This window comes from Hyla sarda, chromosome 1 (genome assembly GCF_029499605.1).
Source record: "Hyla sarda isolate aHylSar1 chromosome 1, aHylSar1.hap1, whole genome shotgun sequence".
In the NCBI taxonomy this organism is placed as follows: Eukaryota; Metazoa; Chordata; class Amphibia; order Anura; family Hylidae; genus Hyla; species Hyla sarda.
In genome coordinates, this window is record NC_079189.1 from 597,210,606 (window position 1) to 597,235,247 (window position 24,642).

Genomic DNA, 24,642 nt, shown 5'->3' on the forward strand with positions numbered 1-24,642 from the left:
AAGTCATTTTACATGATCTGGTTCTATTTTTGTTGGTAGTGTCATTAAAAAAAAAGAGCCTAAAATGGGCACCCGAGCACCAGAACTGGACCATAGAGCAATGGAAGAAGGCAGCCTGATATGATAATTCACATTATGTGTATGGCTGGCAACTACAGATATAGGAGATGGCAGCTCAATAATAGTAATGTGCGTATTGTTTTATATTAGGCCTAATACAGTACTAACTGAAAGAGTACCTGTCATCAAACCATATTTTCTAAACTAATTCAGATTATATTCACTTACTGCTCCTAACACCCCTCCTGCCCTAAAAAAAAATTCTGGGCTTTTAAAAGCTCTGTATCATACCTTTCCCCTTGCTCACATTGTGTGAGCTCCCAGCAGGAGAAAGTGGGCGTTCCTCAGCAGGGGCGATGTCACTGAAGCCTTACCTGCCTCCGTCATGTCCGATCAGCGATTGATTGATTCAAGCCCGAAATCCAGGCTTGAGCAATCGACCGCCGATAACACTGATCTTTGCCGTGTTAATGCACGGCAATGATCTGTGTAGCAGATCAGTGTGTGCAGTGTAATAGCTTTTAGGGGGGCTATAACACTGCAAAATAAAAGTGTGGAAAAAAAAGTTAATAAAGATCATTTAACCCCTTCCCTAATAAAAGTAAGAATCACCCCAATTAAAAAAAAAATTAAAAAAAATTAAAAATGAATAAAAAGCGATCAAAAAGTCCGATCAATACAAAAATGGTACCGATAAAAACTTCAGATCACGGCACTAAAAAATCAGCCCTCATACTGTCCCGTAGGGGGAAAAATAAAAAAGTTATAGGGGTCAGGAGATGACAATTTTAAACATATACATTTTCCTGCATGTAGTTAGGATTTTTTTTTTAGAAGCACGACAAAATCCAACCGATATAAGTAGGGTATCATTTTAACTGTATGGACCTACAAAATAAAGATAAGGTGTCACTTTTACCGAAAAATGCACTGCGTAGAAACGGAAGCCCCCAAAAGTTACAAAATGGCATTTTTTCTTCAATTTTGTCGCACAATGAATTTTTTTTGCTGTTTCGCCGTGGATATTTTGGTAAAGTGACTAATGTCACTTCAAAGTAGAATTGGTTGCACAAATAAATAAGCTATAATATGGAATTTTAGGTGCAAAATTAAAAGCGTTATGATTTTTTGAAGGTGATGAGCAAAAAATGAAAATGCAAAAATGGAGAAACTTTGTGAAGTTTACCTGCACCTGAAGAGGCCGCACTTCCAAAAAGTGTTCCTGCAAACGAAGAAACTTATGTCACAACAGGAAGCCAAAAAATTTACAGAGTATCAAGAAGTAATAAAATACAGTAGTTTTGGCTGACTTTTGTCTATTATAATAATGTGCATATTGTCATAGATCTGATAAATAATAATTGGATGCCAGAATATTTCATTATCATTGTAGCTTGCCTGGGGAGTTACACCAATACCAATTTCTGATACTTTTTTTTTAAATGTCATGTTACCATAGAGGTGGCTCTAGTCTTTGTGAAGCCTTAGGGGAAAGTCAAACTTGAGGCCCTCACTGCCACTAGATATTCCCCCAGTAGGTAGGTAGTGAATCCTCCTCCCGCCAATATGGTATAAGGTCCCAGTAGGAAGTAGGAAATCCCCCCAGTCGGTAGGTAAGGAATCCCCCGTATTAGGTAGAAGCCCCCAGTAGGTAGGTAGGAAATCTCCTGTATTAAATGGGTTATCCAGGAATAGAAAAAACAAGCTAATTTCTTTCAAAAGCGTTCTCTACTGTCTCCAGGTTGGGTGTGATTCTGCAGCTTAGTTTCATTGAAGTGAACGGGGCCAAGTTGTAATACCACACACAACCTGGAGACAGACAGGGAGCGTTTTTTGAAAGAAATTAGCTATGTTTTTCTATTCCTGGATAACCCCCTTAAGTAGAAGGCCCCAGTAGGTTGGTAGGGAATTCCCCCTTAGTAGGGTATCTCCTGTATTAGGTAGAAGCCCCCAGTAGGTAGGGAATCCCCCCTATTACGTAGAAGCCCCCAGTAGGTAGGGATTCCTCCTATTAGGTAGGAGCCCCCAATAAATAGGTAGGGAATATCCCTATTAGGTAGAAGCCCTCAGTAGATAGTGAATTCCCCCTATCAGGTAGAAGCCCTCAGTAAGTAGGGATTCCCCCTATTAGGTAGAGGCCCCCAGTAGGTAGGGAATCCCCCTTATTAGGTAGAAGTCCCCAGTAGGTAGGGAATCCCCCTATTAGGTAGAAGCCTCAGTAGGTAGGGAATTCCACCTATTAGGTAGAAGGCCCCAGTAGGTAGGTATGGAGTTCTTCCTTTTTAGGTAGAAGCTTCTAGTAGTTAGGTAGTCAGCGAAAACGGGAATTTCATATTGATAGATGTTCCTAAAAGTTTCTGATAATAGGAGAGCGATATATATATATATATATATATACATATATATATATAGCTACATACATTTTTTAATTTTTTTTTATAGTCTGCCAGTATTGGGATAGCTGTTGGGGACATTTACAGGAGTACAAGTACTTGTGCAAATGTCCGATATCGGTACTGATACTAGTATCAGTATCGGGACATCACTATTTGTAACAGGTGGCATCTCCTGTCACATACCATTAGATTATCAGTGTCTTTCTGTGCCAAGTTCGCTGCATAGTTAGGTAGCGTGCACAGAGCACCTGCGTAATACCTGCCGGCTGGGGTCTTGCCGGCAGGTATCGGATTAGGTATCGGGAACATTTGCAGGAGCACAAGTACTCGTGCAAATGTCCAGTATCAGTATCAGGACATCCCTAGTTCTAAGTAGAGCTCTAGGAGGTGCAATCTACAATGCCAGACCGAATTCATCTGTTCATTGCGTAATGAGAAACCTGCTGCCCAAGTGTGTGGTTCTCCCAGTTGCTGCGCAAAATGTATTCTGTTTCGCACATCACTTACATTTGCCCAAATAACAGGAAGTCCCTGGATAGTGCAAAAAATTGTGAAAAGCTCTCACACGTCCCCACGCCAGCCGTTCAATGGAATCCATTTGTGCAAAAATAACTCAGCGCACTGAGCAGTGGATCTGATGACTACGCCCCCTTAGAGCGCACAACAGGAAAGATGAGGCAGCCAGTGCAGGCAACATATAAAATGGCTCAAAATTAGATGGTGCAAAATAAAATCACACTGTGCAAATAATTCTTAAGGTACAGGCCACTTGGTAAATTTTCCCCCAAAAGAATTGAATCTTAATAAATACAGACTGTGAGAGATAGGAAATTCTTACCAGTCCCCCATGAGGAGCCCATGAATCCAAAAGCTGATAAAAACAAGGAAAATATATCAGAATAAAGAAGCAAAGTACAGTAACTACACAGGGGGAGATGTATCAAGGGGTTTAGAGATTTTTTTTTTTTGCTTACAAAAGTCGCACAAAAAGTCGCACCTGTGCCTAAGCAATTTTTGTGTGACTTTTGGCTGTAAGCAAAAAGCTACAAAAGAGCTTACTAAAGTAAATTTCTGTTTTCACTTTTCAGTGGTCAGGGATTTATCAAGTGCGAAAGTGGCACAAAAAGTCACAACCCCTCCAAAACAGCATAAATGTAAGCCAGCCCGGACCTGGCTTTCAAAACTTGCTTTGCAGATCGAGATCTCATATTTCCCGCTGGGAGCAGAGACCACGGCTCCTGCGGGAAATATGAAATCAAAGGAGCCCGGGCTGGCATCACTGTGTAGCTCCATCGAGGTGGCATCACTGTGTAGCTCCATCGAGGTGGCATCACTGTGTAGCTCCATCTTTTCCCCACTCCCCCCCCCCCTCCTTCCTCATGTCCCGCTGTCTGCCCCAACTCATCTATTCCCTCTCCCCCCCTCCGCCTGCTCATCTCCTTCTTGTCGCCCCAATCCCCCCCTCCTTATTCCACCCACTGCCATTTATTCCACTTCCCCCTGCCGGCACTTATTCCCCCCCCCCCGGGGCTCTCCTCCGATATGTCATCCCCCACACCGCCGCCTATCTTTACCTCGCCGTTCGCATGGCCGGGGAGCGGAGCCAGGCGGCTGCTAGGAATATAAAACTACACTATAGTTTCATTATTCCCAGCCTGAGCCGTGATTGGCCGAGACAGCTCAGGCTCAAGCCAGGAAAGTTTCCTAACAGAAAGCCTCCAGATGTTGCTAAACTACAACCCCATCATTTCCAGACAGCCTTTTGGTTTTCTAAGAAAGATATAAGTTGTAACTTAGCAATAGCTGGAGTCTCGCTGTTTCTGAACTACAACTCTCAGGACTTTTTTTGGATTCTGTGGACTACATCAATGACCAGCATTTTTTTTTGTCTAAAACTAACCAGGGCTTGTGGGGGAGTGTTTTTTGGAATAAAAGTTTTTAAAAAGTGTTGTGTTTTTTTTGTTTAAATTTACTTTACAGGCTTAGTAGTGGAAGCGTCTTATAGACGGAGTCCATTACTAAGCAGGGGCTTTGCGTTAGCACCAAAAACAGCTAGCGCTAACCCCCAATTATTACCAATTATTACAGGGGTGTCGGGAAGAGCCGGTACCAACAGGCACAGAGTGTCAAAAATGGCACTCCTGGGCCTAGGTAGAAACAGCCTGGCATTATTTAGGTTAAGGAGGACCAGTAACAATGGTCCTCGCCCACCCTGGTAACGTCAGGCTGCTGCTGCTTGGTTGGTATCTGGCTGAGAATTAAAATAGGGGGAACCACACGTTTTGCTTTTTTATATTGTTTAATTGTTTATGCAAAAAAGATGTGGGAGTTATCCGTATTTTCATTCTCAGCTAGATGCCAATTAAGCAGCCTGATGTTACCAAGGTGGGCGGGGACCATTATTACTGGCTCTCCCCAGCCTAAATAATGCCAGCCTGTTACCACCTAGGCGCGCCATTTTTTTTACACTCTTGGCCTGTTGGTACTGGCTCTTCCTGGTGTAGTGTGGCGATGGGTAATCATTTGGGGTTAGCGCTAGCTGTTTTTGGAGAGCACTCTGTGCAGTGTAACTGCGCATGCGCCGGTCCCTCGCTACACCTGGAAGTGGGGAGCAGCGAGACTTCAGAAAGAGGTATTTATGGGTGTAGCGAGGGACCAGCGCATGCGCAGTTACACTGCACAGAGCACTCTCCCAATGCACAGCTCTCATGTCATCAGGACGTGGGAGCTGGGTAAAAAATTCAACACATGCCCTCTGCAGACAGAGCACTGCACTCAAGGGGAAAATTAATATGTGAACAAGGGGGGCGGGCTAGGGCCCCTTCCTCCTGGACCCAAAGCAAGGCAGCCGGCGGGGGACCCGCCTTTAGAGCGCAAGCAAAGGCCAAAATTATGGAACTTCAGCAGACAACAACTCGGCGGCATGAAAACCTAAAAAAGTAAGTGACCCATGTATGGTCTCCTGTTCACCCACACTATAACCCAGTGTATTGGGTTTAGTGTGGGTGAAGTTGATGACAGTTTTGCTTTAATTGGGACATTTCTAAATGGTACTATATTTTAGTTGACGTGTGCACAAGGTTTATTTGTAATACCTTGAGTTGTTCGGAAGTTATGTGGAACATACATACATCCACATATACGTTGAGTTTAATACATCTAAAGATTCTCTGTGAGGCCTTGGTATTGAGGTGACCTGTACCTGCATTATGAATTACTTAATTCCAGGAGAAGTGGGTGAGGGTCCGCTTGGCAAGATCAAGTAAGTAGTGATATACCTGGAGCGGGGAGGTCCCGACGGACAGGAGGACACTCTACGGGATTCTTAGTATCTTTGTTGACAGCTACAAAAGCTGTAAGTGAGGAGATGACTCCAGACTGTAGACTGGTCTCTAGGATTCTCTTCTTCACCTGCTCGGAGCCTGAGTCCACTCCATACTCCAGCTTAGAGATCAGAGATTTAGCTGCCAGTCTATGGATGGTGGGTCTGGGAGGAGAGAGATAGGTGTAAGTTAAAGGGGTACTCCCATGCCCCAGCCTTCTGATCACCCAGCGACCACAGTTGCGACTTCATGGCCACACCCCCTAGTGACATCACACCACGCCCTTTCCATTGATGTCTATGGGAGGGGTCACATCCCCTCCCATAGACATCAATGGAGGAGGCGTGCTCCAAACCTTCTGAACTGGATGTTCAGAAACCTGGCGCACGGGAGTACCCCTTTAAAAAGACACAGTAAATTAAATTCAAACCTTTGTGGTTCTGTAAAACCTTGATGCCAACCAGGATGGCCACCATTACTAGCATGGTATATGGAAGTAAGAAGTTCCATGTGTCTAAAGAATACAAGCCATTAAGGGACCCCTAGTCAGTGGACTGTCACTGACACAATGAGACGCCATCCGTGCAGCTCTGTCTGGTACTTCAGCTCGGCCCCATTTATTTAACTCATACCTGTCATTTCAGGTGACTTTTCAGGATAAGCTTCCCTGTGTGTGTATATGAAAAGCAGCACTATATCTGGCCATTATATCATTTGGTTATGATATTTTCTGCAGTGTAACCCCAGTATTCTAATTCTTTATTATGAATTTTTGGTGGGTCCCACAGTTCTGACCCCCCACAGGTACCCTGAAGGATCCTATCTAGCTACTGTATTACAACAGTAATTTGCATTTTTCACTATTTTGCAGATAGGGAGATTCCAGTTCTCATAACATTGTTACAGTATATAGTCACCTGTGAACGTTCTTGAGATTTAGTGGAAAGCTATAGGTGTTAACCATGAGTTCGCCTCTGAGCTTGTACTGCAGGGAGACCTGGCCCGCCTCTGATGCTTCCACCTAGGAAACAGAAAATGTAGATGTATAAAATCTGTTCATTAAAAACAAAGGGGGCACTCCATACAACAGTGAGTTAGGAGAGGTGCTAGTAATGCCCCCCAACCACACCCCCTCCAAAAAGCCTGGCTCCCCACCCCCTTACCCCACCCACCTCTGTTAATGGTTGTGCTCTCATTGGTGGAGCTTCTAAAATGGTCTGAGTTACGGTTTGTAGGGGTTGCTCTAAAGCGTGCCTGTCATTTTAGGTGACTTTTCAGGATGCACTGCCCTGTGAGCAGCACTATGTCTGCCCATTATATAACTTGTATGTGGTCATTTTCAGCAGGTTGCTGCTCTGCAGGCTTCATCTATAATATGCAGTTCACCCAGAGCTGGTGGGCAGAGCCCCCTCCTCCCCCCTACATAGACTTGTATTGCTTGTCTTGCTCATTTATAGAGAAGAAGATTTGAGCAGCGTCTGGGATTGGCGATTCACCAGACAGGAAAAGGGATCCTCCACCTCCATTTTAGCTCATTGGACCCCTGCGATCACGTCTCAGGGGGTCCAATGAGCCCCCTGAGCAAAGCGACATGTGGCATTTAATACTTTAGACTCTGTGATCAGATTTAGGGGTAGGTGCCTGGCTACTGATAGTAGCCGTCACTCACTGCTATGAAGGGAAATCAGCTTCTGTACTCACTTTATAGTCACTTAAAGGTGTACTCTGGCCCTAATACATCTTATCCCCTACCCAAAGGATAGGGGATAAGATGTCTGATCACAGGGGTCCCGCCGCTAGGGACCCCTGCAATCTGTCATTCAGCACCCACATTTGCGAGCTCTGTGCAGTCACAGCCGTCACGCCCCCTCTCATAGACTTGCATTGAGGTGGCGGGAGCGTCACACGGAGGCGGAGTTGTGATGCCACTATACTCCGGCTCCGTGGTTGTCATGCTGCACACTCTGAGCCTCTGACCCCCCGCGATCAGACATCTTATCCCCTATCCCGACAGCTCACAGGAAGGGGGCGTATTGACCACCTGCACGAAGCGGTGGCTGACACACCACCCCCATTTAAACAAGTCTATGGGAGAGCCGGAGCGCTGCCCTTGGCAATCTCCGGCTCTGCCATAGAGATGTATTGAGGGGACCTGTCGGACGCCGCTTCGTGCGGTGGTCGACACCCGCTATCTGGCCAGCGAGTCTGGCCCCCGTACAGAGAGATCACTGGGGGCCCCAGCGGTCGGCCCCCCCGCGATCTCAAACTCATCCCCTATCCTTAGGATAGGGGATAAGTTTTTCACCACTGGACTACCCCTTTAAGGCTCCAGGACCAAAATTTACCGCCTGCTGCATTAAGGCTGGGGCAGCAAGGGTGTAAATTTACCCCCGATGTCCTGAACGGTGTTGTGCTTGGCTGCTTTAGTGTTGCGCTTGGCTTATGGACACCAATGGAATGACAGAAAAAACAAAGATGAAGTAGGGAATTTACCACTGGTTTTTGCACAGAAATTACAACAAAAGCCCCCCCCCCCCAACCCCCTCAAAAGAGTCCACCATAAAGTCAGTTGATTGCTATAACGCACCATCTTTCCCTTCAGCTGGGAATAAATAATGGACCTCTGACCCTGGAAGATGGAGGTGGGGACTCTGGACAGGATGGAGGCTTCCAGACCCGTAGGAAGATTCCATGTTAGGGAGACTTCCGTCACACTCGGCTGCAGCGCGCACCTCAGTGCCTTAAGAACCTGATCGAAAAAGAAGAAAATAATTACACCATGGGGGCGGAATTACATTATATAGGGGACATATAGTGCTCTCTGCTGCCACCTCTGTCCCTGTCAGGAACTGTCCAGAGCAGTATAGGTTTTCCTTCTCTGGACAGTTCCTGACACGGACAGAGGTGTCAGTATAGAGCACTGTAATCAGACTGGAAAAAAAACTACACAACTTCTGCTGCATACAGCAGCTGATAAGTACTGGAAGGATTAAGATGTTTATTTAAAAGTCATTTACAAATCTGTACAACTTTCTAGCACCACTTTTTCAACCAATCTGGCATAGTTTACAACCCCCGCCCCCCCCACCCGAAAAAAAAAAATTGTTTAAAAAATGTCGAATTCAGTTTTAAATATTGTCCCCATTGCGTTTTTTTTTTCCATCTATAGAAGTCTTTGGGAGGAAAAACATCACTAAAGGGTTAAAAAAATAAGCCTAACTAAAAAAAGAAATTAGCCTAATAGCAGCTAAGCATACGAAAAACGTGGTCATGGGGGCTGAAGCCAGTATTATTGCTATATAGCAGTGGTCTCCAAAGTGTGGACCTCCAGCTGTTGCAAAACTACAACTCCCAGCAAGCCCAGACAGCCGTTGGCTGTCTGGGCATGCTGGGAGTTGTAGTTTTGCAACAGCTGGAGGTCGGCACTTTGGAGACCACTGCTTTAAATAGTCTTACGGCTGGAAGAACGCCAGAGAAAATGGCGGAGAAATGATCTCACCTTGCTCTGCATTCTGTCCTTCCCGGTGATGAAGTCATAAGCTCCGCCCCCTGCCCGCGCCATGCCCTTAATGAGAGACGTGGAGGCGCCTTCGCCGATGCCAAATGTGAAACACCTGATATAAATATTGGGATATATTAATGGTAAATAGGTGCCGACGGGTGTCGTCATATACAGAAGTCAGGATTTTGTTTGTTCGTATATAATTATAGGATAAAATTACGCATATACATATAGAGTTATACGCTCACGGTCCACTTTATTAGGTACACCTGTTCAATTGGTGGTTAAAGGGGTTATGCAGGAAAAAACAGTTTTTTTTTATATATCAACTGGCTCCAGAAAGTTAAACAGATTTGTAAATTACTTCTATTTAAAAAAACTTAATCCTTTCAGTACTTATGAGCTGCTGAAGTTGAGTTGTTCTTTTCTGTCTGAGTGCTCTCTGATGACACCTGTCTCGGGAACCGTCCAGAATAGAAGCAAATCCCCGCCCCGCACCACTACTCTGTGCAGTTCCCGAGACAAGCAGAGATGTCAGCAGAGAGCACTGTTGCCAAACAGAAAAGAACAACTCAACTTCAGCAGCTGATAATTATTTACAAATCTTTTTAACTTTATGGAGCTAATAGAGATAGAGATAGAGAGATAGAGAGGTAGATATATATATATATAGAGAGAGAGAGAGAGAGAGAAGTTTTTTCCTGGAATACCCCCTTAACGCAAAGGCAGAAACTCAATGCTTTTAGGCATGCAGACGTGGTCAAGACAACTTGCTAAGGTTCAAATCTATCATCGGAATATGGAAGAAAGGGGATTTATAGATCAAGTATCATGTAAAAAAAAAAAAAATGATCCCCCTATCCGAGGGATAGGGGGATACGTTTTAGATTGCAGGAGGTCCGAGCGCTGTGGCCCCCGTGATCTCCTGTTCAGAGCCCCGACTCTCTTTTACAGCGGCACGTCACGACCCTCGCCCGAAGTGGAGGTCGCCATGCCCCCTATACATAGCTCTATGGGAGAGTTGAAGATTGCCGAACAGCTCTCTTATAGAGCTTTATGGAGGGGGCATGGCGGCCCCCGCTTCAGGCAGGGGTAGTGATGCCCTGCTGTGAATGAGAGCGGGGCACGAAACAGGAGACCGCGGGGGCCCTAGTGCTCAAACCCCCTGTGATCTAAAACTTATCCCCTATAGGGGATACGTTTTTTACATGATACTTGTCCTTTAAAGGAGTACTCCAGCAAAAGTTAACTAATCCCCTGTCTCCCACCACTGGGACCCCCAGCGATCTCTAGGACAGGACCCCGGCATCTCATTGAGGAGCGCCTGTCATCTACCAGTAGACAGCACATGCTCCATTCATTTCTATGGGAGCGCCAATGATGCCCGAGTACATTGCTTTTCAGCATAGCAATGAATGGAGCGTGTGCCATCTGCAGCCGGACACCCCTATCCTGTGTATAGGGGAGAAGTACATTTTTGCCATAGTTCTCCTTTACGTTACTGTGAACGTTACATGGTTGTTGGCGCCAGATGGGCCGAACTGAGTATTTTAGAAACTGCTGATCTTATTGGATTTTTTACGCACAACCATCTTTAGAGTTTAGATGTGTTAAGAGGGAAATGTCTTGTTGGTGTTGGTGTCTAGTGGAGAATGGGCAGACTGTTACGAGACAACAGAAAGGCAAAAGGAACTAGAGCCCTGCGGGGGACTATTTTCTTAATCTCGCCCTACTGGATTTCTGACCATTACCACCCACTCCCGCAACGTGTCCAATCCCGCCCGCACCTGCAAACATTTTGCCACAGCTTTTAGATATGGTACCCCCCCCCCCCCTCTGTGCCATTGCATCACTCCCTTGTGCCATTTCATCAGCCCCCTGTATCATTTCAGAGGTTTGCAAGACTGCATAGGATTTTGCGGGACCCGCGGTGTGTTCTGTGCCACACACCCCCACCCACAACAACCTCATTAGCGCCCGTTATTTTTGTATTTTATTAGGTCCCGGGGGACCCGTGGGATCTAAATGGAACTGCAGCAACTGCGTTATGTTACCATGTCCACGTGGATCAAAATGTATGATGAATGATTCCAGCACCTTGTAGTAAGTAAGGACAAAGAATGAAAGAAAATGGGGGTCCGATCCGGGACTAGCAAGGTGTATCTAATAAAGTGGCCAGCTCAAATTACGGATGTACAAATTATTGCAAAACAAATCAAATCGCGATATTGAAATTGGGGGTGGTCATAAAATTGGCGGGATATCAAATGGGGGGGGGGGGAGGGATGTATGGAGATTGGACATGACATGGGGGGTGTGGGGATGAACATGACATGGGGGGATTGGACAAGAAACTAAATGAATTACCGATGATTGTGAGAGTTTTTCCCAACTTCCCCGATCACTTCCTTTGTGTTCCCAACTTCTCCGTCTGTAAAGATGAAGACCTAGGAAGGAAAAGATGTAATTCCCATGACACAAGGATATGGATATGGGGTGTCCAGATGAGACTCTCTCTCTAATACACTGGCATCCCGGTACATTGGCGTTCTGGTAAACCATCCATTGTTCCCCGCACTTACTTGTCTGGGGCGCTCAGATTTTCCAGTTGAATAGATTTCCCTCAAAGGGAGAAGGATTTCGGTCCCCCCAAAGTTGGCATTCATTCCATTAACCTTCTGAATAGCTTTTTCCATAGACTCCTGTGCGTACTCCAGGCTCTCCCTATAGGGGTGTTAGAATGCAATTTTTAGTCTCCTTTGGCCAGTTCTAGGTTAATCTCAAACCTTCTGAGAAAATGACTGTGCAAAATTAAAGGGGTATTTCAGGAAAAAACTTTTTATATATATATATATATATATATATATATATATATATATATATATCTCAACTGGCTCCAGAAAATGAAACAGATTTGTAAATTACTTCTATAAAAAAAAAAATCTTAATCCTTTCAGTACTTATGAGCTTCTGAAGTTAAGGTTGTTCTTTTCTGTCTAAATCCTCTCTGATGACACCTGTCTCGGGAAACGCCCAGTTTAGAAGAGGTTTGCTATGGGGATTAGCTTCTAAACTGGGCGTTTCCCGAGACATGTGTCATCAGAGAGGATTTAGACAGAAAAGAACAACTGTAACTTCAGAAGCTCATAAGTACTGAAAGGATTAATATTTTTTAATAGAAGTAATTTACAAATCTGTTTAACTTTCTGGAGCCAGTTGATATATAAAAAAAAGTTTTTTCCTGGAATACCCCTTTAAGACTAACAATAAATAAGTGCACCTAATAATTAAAGGGGTATTCCAGGCAAAAACTTTTTTTTTTATATATATCAATTGGCTCCGGAAAGTTAAACAGATTTGTAAATTACTTCTATTAAAAAATCTTAATCCTTCCAATAGTTATTAGCTTCTGAAGTTGAGTTGCTGTTTTCTGTCTAACTGCTTTCTGATGACTCAGGTCCCGGGAGATGTCCAGCTCCTATGGGGATATTCTCCCAACATGCACAGCTCCCGGGACGTGACATCATCATTGAGCAGTTAGACAGAAAACTTCAGAAGCTAATAATTATTGGAAGGATTAAGATTTTTTAATAGAAGTAATTTACAAATCAGTTTAACTTTCCGGAGCAAGTTGATATATAAAAAAAGTTTTTGCCTGGAATACCCCTTTAATCTCATGATATATCTCTATAGGGGGCATTACTGTGTCCTACTGAACCAGAACCCCAAATCTCCTGCTTTCCTTTGGACATCTCTTAAGAGATTTTTTTAATTTGTCCGCAGTCACCACTAGGGGTGCTCTCTCCCTTCATATGTATACTGATGATGATGATAATTATGTCTTCAATTAGCTTTAGAGCTCCCTCTTGTGCTGGCTGTAGAAAAACAGAATTTCATAATAGAAAATTGCCACTCTCATTAGCGCCACTCAGTACTATGGCTTTGAATAGCAACCATTAGGTTCTAATAGATGCATGCGAGTTTTAGACAGGCACACAGGTAAAAACTAGATACATTTCTATTGATCAATGTTCTAAGCCTGCATGTGGCTAGGATCTTATTAACTGTTAGGAAGTATTGTAGATAATATAGGGCACCCCTCCCTGCTCAAAATATAGTGCCACCCTAAAACACCCCATTTTGTAAGGGATGTTATCTTTGAAGTCCTATGGGAGTCTATGAGACTCCCAGTACATCACCTGGTCATGTTACTCAAGCTGCAGAGATTGCCCGGGACTTTGTAACATCCTGCTGACTATCCATATGAAGGTGAGTCTATCCATATGCAGAGTGAGTGCCATTATAATACACAGGTTATACTGGGAAAGCCTGGCAATCTAATGTGACTAACATGTGTTCATATACATACTTGAAGAAGGAGGCAAAGTGGGACCCAAATCCAAAGATATTGAAGAAACATCCAAGGGGCAAACTCTTGAGCAGAATGATCAAAGTTTCCTGCACAGAAGAGAGAAAGCTGGGTGACTGGGTACACAATGTATATTATCAATTACAAAATGTAAGCCAGGTACAGTCAAAGCTATTGTTATCTCTGTTTAAAAATCTGACAAAAACAATTCATATCAACCAGATAACAGGGTTAACCTATAAACATTATGCTTTTTTAATACAATTTATGTAATCCTAAAAAGCTTTAATATAAGGTATGTGCACTTCTGTACATCTGTTTACAATCTACATATCAAAATATACTGCATAAATAGTTTTGTTAATACAAATGATACTTATCCTGTACTGATCCTGAGTTATATCCTGTATTATACTCCAGAGCTGTACTCACTATTCTGCTGGTGAGGTCACTGTGTCCATACATTACATTACTTATCCTGTACTGATCCTGAGTTATATCCTGTATTATACTCCAGAGCTGTACTCACTATTCTGCTGGTGGAGTCACTGTGTACATACATTACATTACTTATCCTGTACTGATCCTGAGTTATATCCTGTATTATACTCCAGAGCTGTACTCACTATTCTGCTGGTGGGGTCACTGTGTACATACATTACATTACTTATCCTGTACTGATCCTGGGTTATATCCTGTATTATACTCCAGAGCTGTACTCACTATTCTGCTGGTGAGGTCACTGTGTACATACATTACATTACTTATCCTGTACTGATCCTGAGTTATATCCTGTATCTGTATTATACACCAGAGCTGTACTCACTATTCTGCTGGTGAAGTCACTGTGTACATACATTACTTATCCTGTACTGACCCTGAGATATATCCTGTATTATACTCCAGAGCTGTACTCACTATTCTGCTGGTGAAGTCACTGTGTACATACATCACATTACTTATCCTGTACTGATCCTGAGTTATATCCTGTATTATACTCCAGAGCTGTACTCACTATTCTGCTGGTGAGGTCACTGTGTACATACATTACATTACTTATTCTGTACTGATCCTGAGTTATATCCTGTATTATACTCCAGAGCTGTACTCACTATTCTGCTGGTGAGGTCACTGTGTACATACATTACATTATTTATCCTGTACTGATCCTGAGTTATATCCTGTAAATCTTTTTATTATAAAAATCTAAAACATAACAGACATAATCAATCAATAATACATAACATAAACTCAGCTTACATGCGCCATAAATATGAAACAAAATAAGACAAATTGTCATTATAACAAAAACTAAACTTTTACCAGCCAGTCCAGTTTCAACTAAAACTAATTACGTACACGTATATATAAACTAATGAAATAATATGTGCACCCCAACACCATACATCACACCAAACTCACACCAAATACACAAACAAAAACTCTGCCATGCCCGGCAATAGGAAATAAAAGCCGTCCAAACCTGGACATAATGAAAATATTGACTAACAGGCAGCAGATACATTACAGACAAAACATACATATAAACATACATATAAACATAAACATACATATAAACATACATATAAACATACGTATAAACATACATAGACTTTTTTTCTCTCTCTCTCTCTCTCTCCCTCTCCCTCTCCCCCTCTCTCCCTCTCTCCCTCTCTCCCTCTCCCTCCGATCCCACACTCACTCACACCCATCCTCACCACCATCATTAGCGGATATTACACTCATACCCATCCTCTCCTAATATATATAAAAAAAAAAAAAAAAAATTTTCAAAACAAATAGATCCGGCTGCCTTAACTAAAACGAAAGGTAACTAAACATTAATAAGCATACATATACGGTAATACAGAAATACAGGTAAATGAATAACAATAACAACTCTTTCACTATCTAATCCCAAAGCCCCTCCAGCCCCTCTGGCCATGAGATGGTATAAATGTCCAGTCCAGTCCATAATCCACACCAGGAGCCAGGCATCATGGAGTCCAATATTGTTCATCAATGGCTCCACCCAGCTCAACTCTTACCCCCCATTCCCCCACCCAACCTATTCTATAGCCCCCTATATACATATATACAAGAAAGTAAAAGCAAGGCCTATTCAGCCATGCCACCAAAAGGTTTGCCACACAACATAATTACTTAAACACATACTATACACTTATTAATATAAACATAACTATATACATAACATAACTATACATATAACTACATTACTATATACATAACATAACAATTGTAAGGCCCAAGTTCAGTTACCTGCAAGCCCTTCATACACTCATTTCTCTAAAACAAAACAAAAAGCTAACGGTGACATGCACCAGCCCTCCACCGGGATCAGAGTATGGCAGACCAGATACCAAATAATTTTTAAACCTATCCCTCACCTACTTTCCCTAGACTCACACTATCGCTGCCCCTAAAGTTTAAGCTGCCCCTACACACTGACCCTAACACTGACCCTACCACTCTATCCCTAACCAGAATTAAGGTGCCTCCCCCAAAGGGTTCAGCATCTAGGGCACATCAAATGAAAACCCTCTCCATAGGAGAGAAGCCCTACTTGTACCCAATCTGCCATACTCTAAAGACCTGATCTTCCCGAGGTCACCAGTGATATTCCTACAGACCTCCACCTCGGAGAGGACTTTTCGCTGTGTAGATACTAAACACCGTGCATTCCACGTGTGGTACCTAACCACTAAGCTAACTAAAAATAATGTGCACCGATCTCGGCCACCCAGGATCTTGAATGCTCCATAAGCCCACTCCGGATAGGCAAGGCCGGCAAGTTGACTCCAGCCGATGGAAGCGCCCACCCGGTTGTAGACCCCTATATTAAAGGGACAATGAAGCAGGAAGTGGTCCATGCTTTCCAGCGTGTTCCCGCACTCTTCTCGGGGACAGTCCCGGTCATCAGAGCTCCTACACTTCAGGTTGTCCCTTACACATAGCTTCCCCTGAAAGCAGCGCCAGGCCAAGTCCCAAAACTTCTGGGGGATCCGTTTCGAGTTCAAAAGACTTAAACCAACCCTCAGATCCCGACCTGGGCAGTCCCTGAGCACCAGAGGCTTCTGGAAGTGGGTCAACAGAACCCGTTTGTCAAGGGAACGCCTTGACTGGGTCCTGATCTCCCACACTCCCAGACCCCACCGACGTAACGCCTTCAGAGTCGGGGTAGCGTAAGCCGGAAGATATCCATGTGGTGTACGGAGGTCCTTCACTTGCCCTCCTGTCTCCCATTCCTGGAAGAAAGGCCAAAACCACTCCCTGCAGGAGAGTACCCACGGAGGAGCCCTCTCTTTCCAGAGGTTTGCGATGTTGGCTTTCAAGAAGGTGTTCGTTAAGAACACCACAGGGTTTACCATAGCTAAACCCCCTAGTCTCCTCGTGCGGTACGTAACCTCCCTCTTGACTAGGTTCATCCTGTTCCCCCATAACAGTTGGAAAAACAGGCTGTAGATCCTAGTGTAGTAAGCCTCTGGCAAGATACATACGCTGCCCAGATAGATAAACAAGGGGAGCAGGTACGATTTGATCAGGTGTACCCTTTCCCTGAGGGTCATAGACCAACCCTTCCACTGGTCCACCTTCTGAGTGGCATCCTGGAGCTTACCATCCCAGTTTTTGGTGGGATAATCATCCTGGCCGAATGTGATGCCCAAAACTTTTGCTGACTCTTGGAGCCCTGGAAGGGTGTCCGGGAGATCAAACATGGGATCCCCCCCTCCCAGCCAGAGACTTTCACACTTATCCCGATTGATCTTGGACCCGGATGCCTCCGAGTAACGATCCACCTCCGACATCACCACCTCGACCTCCACCCTCGAGGAGACGAAAATGGTGACATCATCAGCGTACGCCACCACTCTCTGGGCGACATCCAGCTCCGCCAGACTCATCCCGACTCCCGCTAACGGCCCACAATCCACCCTCCGGACGAAGGGATCGATTGCGAACACGTATAACAGCGGGCTCAAAGGACAACCCTGACGGACTCCGGACCCCACCTCAAAAGAGCGGCCAGACCAACCGTTCACCAGTGGGAAACTCTCTGCCCCTGCATATATGGTGACAAGCCAATTCACAAAAGTACTCGGTAAGCCATATCTCAGGAGGACGGACCAGAGGTACTCGTGGTTCACCCGATCAAATGCTTTGGCCTGATCCAGGGACAACAAGTACCCCTTCCAGAGACCCGCACTACTCCGCTCCACTGCCTCCCTGACACTGAGGACAGCACTTAAGGTGCTTCGGCCCGGAACAGAGCAGTGCTGGGCCCCCGAAAGGAGCCGGGGTGCAAACTTCACCAGCCGATTAAACAGTATCTTGGCCAGAAGCTTCCTGTCCGTATTGAGAAGAGCTATGGGTCTCCAATTCTCAATCCGGCTAGGATCTTTACCCTTTGACAGAAGAATCAGGGCCGACCTCCTCATTGACTTTGGCAGAGTGCCCGAGGAGAGACACTCATTAAATACCTCAGTCAAGAGGGGAGCTAAAGACTCCTTAAAGGTCCTGTACCACTCGGATGTTAAGCCATCCGGACCTGGAGACTTCTTAGGGGCAAGCCCCTCGATCGCCAGTCTCACTTCCTCTTCCCTGATTTCTTCTGCCAAAACATCAAGAGAGGGGTCTACCCCTGGCTCAGGAATGGTTTCAGCCAGGAAAGCCGACATCTTGTCCCGATCTAGATCCTTCCTCCCCAAGAGGTGTGAGTAGAAGGATCTGACAACCTCCAGGATCCCTGATCTGGACCGATTCAGAGATCCCGTACTATCGATCAGTCCTGAAATGACTTTACTACTCACTGACATCTTACAGTTTCTGTAAGGGTCGGGCGAGCGGTACTTCCCGAAATCCCTCTCAAAAACCAAAGATGCGTGCCTATCGTACTGACACCTCATCAGCAAGGATTTCACTCTGGAGATATCCTCTCGGCTACCTCCAGTCGAGACGAGAAGCTCGAGTTTTCTCCTCAGACCCTGATACAGGCGATACCTGTTCAGGGACCTGAGGCTCGAGAGCTGGCGGAAGAACCCCGCAACCCGCTTCTTGAATATCTCCCACCACTCTGACTTACTACTACAAAGGCCCAGTAAAGGTACCTGACTCTGAAGAAAATCCTCAAAGGACTGTCTTATCTCCGCTTCCTCCAGGAGGGACGAATTCAGCTTCCAATAACCTTTACCCATCCGGGGGGTCTCTGAAACATTCAAGGAAAACGAAATCATACAGTGATCGGAGAACTCCACCTCAATCACGGACACTGCGGAAGAGACGGCTTCCTCCTTTAAATAAAACCTGTCTATCCTAGACCTGCAGCTACCTCGATGATAGGTGAAACCCGCGTGGCCTGAGGGGCTCCGGATGTGGGCGTCCTCTAGGCGAGCTTCCCTAACTATGCTATTGAGGGCTGTACTATCATAAGCCAGCGGACCATTGGAGCCTCTCCTATCTTGGGACCTCGTGACAGTATTGAAGTCCCCTCCAAAGATCACTTGCCGACTTGTAAAAAGGAAGGGCTTGATCCTCATAAAGAGGCTTTTACGGTCCCACTTTGTTTGTGGGGCATAGATGTTAATGAGCCGGAGCTCTTGCCCCTTCATGAGGACATCTAAGATCAGGCACCTCCCCATTTCCAACTCGATAACCCGTCTGCATTCAACAGGAGCGGTAAAAAGGACCGCCACCCCACTATATGGCTCAGCCGCAAGAGACCAGTGGGAGGGGCCGCGCCTCCACTCTCTCCTGGCTTTTACCAGGGAGGCTAGATCTGACAACCTGGTCTCTTGCAGATACAAAATGTCGGCTTCAACTCGGCCGAGAAAATCAAAGGCTGCAAATCTAGCCATATCAGACTTAATGCTGGCACAGTTAATGGATGCCAGCGTCAATGGGGTGAGTGCCGCCATCCTGAGTGATCGAGTTGGATGGCCTATCCCCTTTACCTCTTACCCTTCTTCTTCCCCCCTTCCCCATCAGAAGAAGACCCCCTTTCCTTCTTTTTAGACCTCTTTAGGGATGCTGACATATCCATCCCACGATCCTCATCTCCTGACCCAGGGGCCACCTGCCCTCCCAAGGAAGTTACCTCAGAAGGAACAGGCTCAGCACCTCCCGGAGGTTCCTCCGCCTCTGAACAAAGACTCTCAGCCTCCCCCTCCAAAGAAAGGGAAGAGTCCTTGCCAAGGTCCTGATACCTATTGGATAGAACGATCAGAGGGGGGTTGGTCAGGCTTTTCCCAGGCACTTGGCCTGCAACACCGGAGGAGGAAGATGATGTCCTGAGTACCCTCTGGCCCTGCCTCCTTCTGCCGCACTTTTGTTTTTCCTTTTGCCCTTTCCCATCTTCCTCATCCAAACTTTCATATTGAGAGGAACTTGAGGAAATGGCCCTATTTGCCTCCTCTTTACGAAGTTTCCTTATCTCTTCACCTAACTCGGCATCCCCAAGAGCCTCAGCTGTCTTCTCTGAGCCAGCGTCGGGAGCAGGATCCCGGACTACACCTTCTACCAGGGAACTTTCAAGATCCCTGCTCCTTCTGCGCCTCTCCTCCCTCCTAAGCTTAGAGGGGCTCTTGTTCTTAACTTTCTTCATTGGCTCTAGTGCCCCTTCTCCTCTGCTGGTCCCCACCCCAGATGAGGCAAACTCACTGCTCTCCCCATCCCGGGTGGTCACAGCATTGGAGAATGAGCGGGGACACCGGCTAAATGGGTGACCAAGGTCACCACACAGGTTACAGCGAATCTGGCCACAGGTGGCAGCCAGATGACCCTCCGCACCGCACAATGCGCACATCTGCTTAGTGCAGTTTGCGCTAAAGTGTGTGGGATCACCACACTTGTGGCACAGCTTCGGCTGTCCCTGGTAAAAGACTTGGATCCTATCGCGGCCGAGAAAGGCGGCTGATGGAATGTGTGCGACAGTGTTACCTGAACGGCGGAGGCGGACGGAAAACGTCCAGGCTCCAGACCAAATGCCATGTTCATCCAGATTTTTCTTGGGGACGTCCGTCACCTCCCCATACCTGCTCAGCCAGGTCATGATGTCATAGCAAGAAAGAGACTCGTTACGTGTCAGAACGGTCACTTTCTTGACAAAACTCTGGCGGGATACCGCCTTCACAGCGAAATCCTGCCAGACAGGCTCGTCCTTCACCAGTGCATGATTAGACCAAAAGAGCTCAAGCCCTTCTGGCTTCACAAAACTGATGTCGAACTCAGAGGTACCGAAGGGGTGGATCAGAGCAAAGATGTCATTAGCCCTGAATCCCATCTGGAAAAGAAGCTCCACAACTTTTGCCCTAGAAGGGCATGCATCACCGCCTCTCCATACCAGACGGGCCACATTCCTCCGACCACGCTCCTGCCCGCTTGTTGGAAGGGACCAGACCACCTCCCCATTATGCTCTCGGAATGCCCCAAGTCCATGTCTTTCTATCCAAAAAGACAAGTTGACCTCCCGGTCCTCTACCTGGAGCGTTCTATCCCCTCTCCTTAAAGCCTCCAGGAGGCGCTGTTGCAAGTTACCTTCCCCTGGATTAAGAGATGAGGATCCCCTGGGACCCCCAGCAGCGACATTAGCATAACTCCTTATTGGAGCAGTCGCCGCCGGGGGGGGCAGCCGGACCGACACCACTCCCCCCAGAAACAACAGTAGAGGCAGTAACATTATACATAAAACTTGTGCCTGTCTCCTCCTGCCTAGCTGCACTGGACTGGCCGGGATATAATCTTGCTGGCTTTATGATGCTGGGCTTTACACTTGCATCATTGGCTTCATTGGGCACACTCAACCTTGCAGCAGTCTTCCCTTTAGAAATATCGGAAGAAGCTGCTTTGTCGCATACTTTGCCCTCGGCCTCCGCCAATACCTCGGCTTCAATTTCTTTAACTGCTACTAACATTGCATGGGTTGTATCATGTCCATGTTCCTGTGGTACCAGTCCTCCACCGCCAGCTCCACCCACAGCAGCCCCACCACAGCGCCACAACTCAAAAGAGCCAGACACCGCTGACTGGGCCTCCGAGAATGGCGCCCCGGTTCCAGACACCTGGACACTCCCCCCTTTGCCTGCAGAGTAGTGCCCCGCAGTGCCAGACCTGTTCTGGGAGCTGCCCTCTCCCTTGTCTTTATAATTGCCCGGCCGCCCGAGCTCCATACCAACCTCTGCCACCTGGACACTCCCCCCCTCACCTGCAGAGGAGTGCCCCGCAATGAAAATATCCCCTAACTGGGGACATGCTACCTTGTCCGCAACACTGTCCGGCCCCTTGGCCGTATCTTTGCCGGTGCTGGCCCCGCTACTATGACAAGCGAGGTCAGCGCTTTCCCCCATCTTTACTGTATTATCCCTGGTGTTCTGGCCCCGCTCCACATTTGCAGAAGGGGGGACAGGCAGATTACCAGGGTCTGCACCCTGAACTGACTTTGCAGCCTTCCCAGGGTGCACAAAAGGAACATAAATCAAGCTTACTTGCTCAGATGTTTTTTTCTGTCTTTTCTTCTTCTTTTTTATTATTTGTTCCTCTCCAAGGTCGTCGCCAAAACTAAAATTATCCAAATGCATGGGGGACTCCATCTTTACAATTTGTGCCAGCAGGGCGCCACCACAACCCTCCTCCTCCTCGCCAGCACTCTCGCCCGATGAAGGTGGTAATTCCACTTGTCCTGCAGGTAGACTTGCTTGGGACATGTTCACACCCTGCATTGGCTGCGGCTTGGCTTCCACAGCTTCCCCACTTGCCAGCACCTTAGCCTCTTCAGCCTCCATTTCTTGGACCTCATCCTCACTACTGCTCTCATCTGCTGAACAATCGCCCCCAATCTCCTCTTCTTTTACTGGGGATTTCATCCTGGAGGAGCGATCCTCATTAAGAAGTTTCTCCCTAAATAAATCGCTCCCCTCCAGGACAGCCAGCCATTCTCCTCAGCTCAGTCTCCTCCAGCTCCAGCCTCAAGGACTTAACCCTTGCAGAGTACTCTGGTTTCTTCCGCTTGGTAGTTGTGCTCACCTGATACTTGGCAAACTTTAGCTCCTCTCTCAGCTCCCTCAGCTTCTTCCCAAGGAGTTCGTACTCACCAATCTTGGCAGCAAGTCTGGAGCTGTATGTCGCCATAGACTCCTTGGGTCTTCTCTTGCCCCACTGCTCCACAACCTGGCTCTTGGAGGAGCTCTTCTGTGCTGCAGAGACCTTCTTTAAACTTGTCTTGCTTGCAGGCTTTTCTTCCTGGCTGAGAGCCTTGCGGCTTCCAACCATTGCTGGAGGGACAGAATCCACATCGCTGCGGACCCTGCCAGATCTTCTAACCCCTCCAGCCGGGGCACTGGCTGGTAGCTTTCCCTCTACACCCCTCGCCAGCCTGGACCGAGGAGTGGAGGTCAGGGGATTCATGCTGATGGCTCCCCCAGGAATCTGCCACCTTCCTGGGAAAGCAGGTGGAAAAATCAGCCTCTCTCCTCTGGAAGTCTGGAGTCTCAGGAGCTCAGCAACAGACACACCTAGCGACCACACCCTCCAGAGCTGTACTCACTATTCTGCTGGTGAGGTCACTGTGTACATACATTATATTACTTATCCTGTACTGATCCTGAGTTATATCCTGTATTATACTCCAGAGCTGTACTCACTATTCTGCTGGTGAGGTCACTGTGTACATACATTATATTACTTATCCTGTACTGATCCTGAGTTATATCCTGTATTATACTCCAGAGCTGTACTCACTATTCTGCTGGTGAAGTCACTGTGTACATACATTACATTACTTATCATGTACTGATCCTGAGTTATATCCTGTATTATACTCCAGAGCTGTACTCACTATTCTGCTGGTGAGGTCACTGTGTGCATACATTACATTATTTATCCTGTACTGATCCTGAGTTATATCCTGTATTATCTCCAGAGCTGTACTCACTATTCTGCTGGTGAGGTCACTGTGTACATACATTATATTACTTATCCTGTACTGATCCTGAGTTATATCCTGTATTATACTCCAGAGCTGTACTCACTATTCTGCTGGTGAGGTCACTGTGTACATACATTACTTATCCCGTACTGATCCTGAGTTATATCCTGTATTATACTCCAGAGCTGTACTCACTATTCTGCTGGTGAAGTCACTGTGTACATACATCACTTTTTCTGTACTGAAGAACAACAACACAGTTTTGTTTGCTGGATTTATACGTAACGTATGTTCTTAATTTTATAAAGCTTCATTTTGTATATACTGTAAACTATAAAATGCTGAAAGCTTTGTGTTAGCTTTATAGGAGTTATTTAAGATTAGAAAAACAGAGCTAATTACTTACGAATACAGCACCACCCCTGTCCTCAGGTTGTGTGTGATATTACAGCTCAGTTCCATTGAAGTGAATGGAGCCAAGCTGTAATACCTCACACAACCTGAGGACAGGGGTGGTGCTGTTTCTGAAAGTAATTAGCTCTGATCTTCTAATCCTAGATAACGCCTTTTAGACTGAAGGAGCCACAGGAGGGTCTGCTGTGCGCTGTGCTGACCTTGGCACTCTGTATACGCAGGGGAGCATTGGGCTCAGAATTCATGGGACAGTTCATGCTTCCAGACAGGTCTATAAGGAAGATAAACTCTCCATCCGTCGCCTCTTCCTGCTGAGTTGAGAAACGGGGAAACAAACTCAACATGACAACAGGGTCGGCCATAAACGAGTCTGAAAATGATCAAAATATGAGAAATATACAGTATAATTAGAATATATACAGTATAAGAATGTCTAAAAGGCAACATATGATTTCTAGTTATCTGGAAACAATATGTATGAAAATTCAAAAAATCCTAAAATAAACTTCACACCATTAATTAGTAACAGTATTGCAGGAAGACTGAGGGAAGTGGCACCGCTTCTTCTAGCTCGTAGAAAAAGTAGGGAACAGCAAAATGGCTCCGTCACTGCAGCAGCTCAGTCAGCAGAGCTTAAAGGG

At 46.0% G+C, this 24,642-nt stretch overlaps 1 protein-coding gene across 13 annotated transcripts in view; it reads right to left on the minus strand.

Moving 5' to 3' along the window:
* LOC130295952 (von Willebrand factor A domain-containing protein 5A-like) overlaps window positions 1–24,642 on the minus strand; it is an 82,200-nt gene that overhangs the window by 37,310 nt on the left and 20,248 nt on the right. For all 13 annotated transcript variants that reach the window (XM_056547345.1, XM_056547382.1, XM_056547372.1 and 10 more), the window contains 10 exons: window positions 24,202–24,371; window positions 13,651–13,739; window positions 11,864–12,005; window positions 11,649–11,728; window positions 9,279–9,393; window positions 8,367–8,528; window positions 6,697–6,800; window positions 5,735–5,943; window positions 3,295–3,327; window positions 1,247–1,282 (listed from right to left, as the gene is read on the minus strand). In XM_056547345.1, coding sequence (XP_056403320.1) covers window positions 1,247–1,282; window positions 3,295–3,327; window positions 5,735–5,943; window positions 6,697–6,800; window positions 8,367–8,528; window positions 9,279–9,393; window positions 11,649–11,728; window positions 11,864–12,005; window positions 13,651–13,739; window positions 24,202–24,371 — 1,140 coding nt within the window. The remainder of the gene's footprint in view (window positions 1–1,246; window positions 1,283–3,294; window positions 3,328–5,734; window positions 5,944–6,696; window positions 6,801–8,366; window positions 8,529–9,278; window positions 9,394–11,648; window positions 11,729–11,863; window positions 12,006–13,650; window positions 13,740–24,201; window positions 24,372–24,642) is intronic.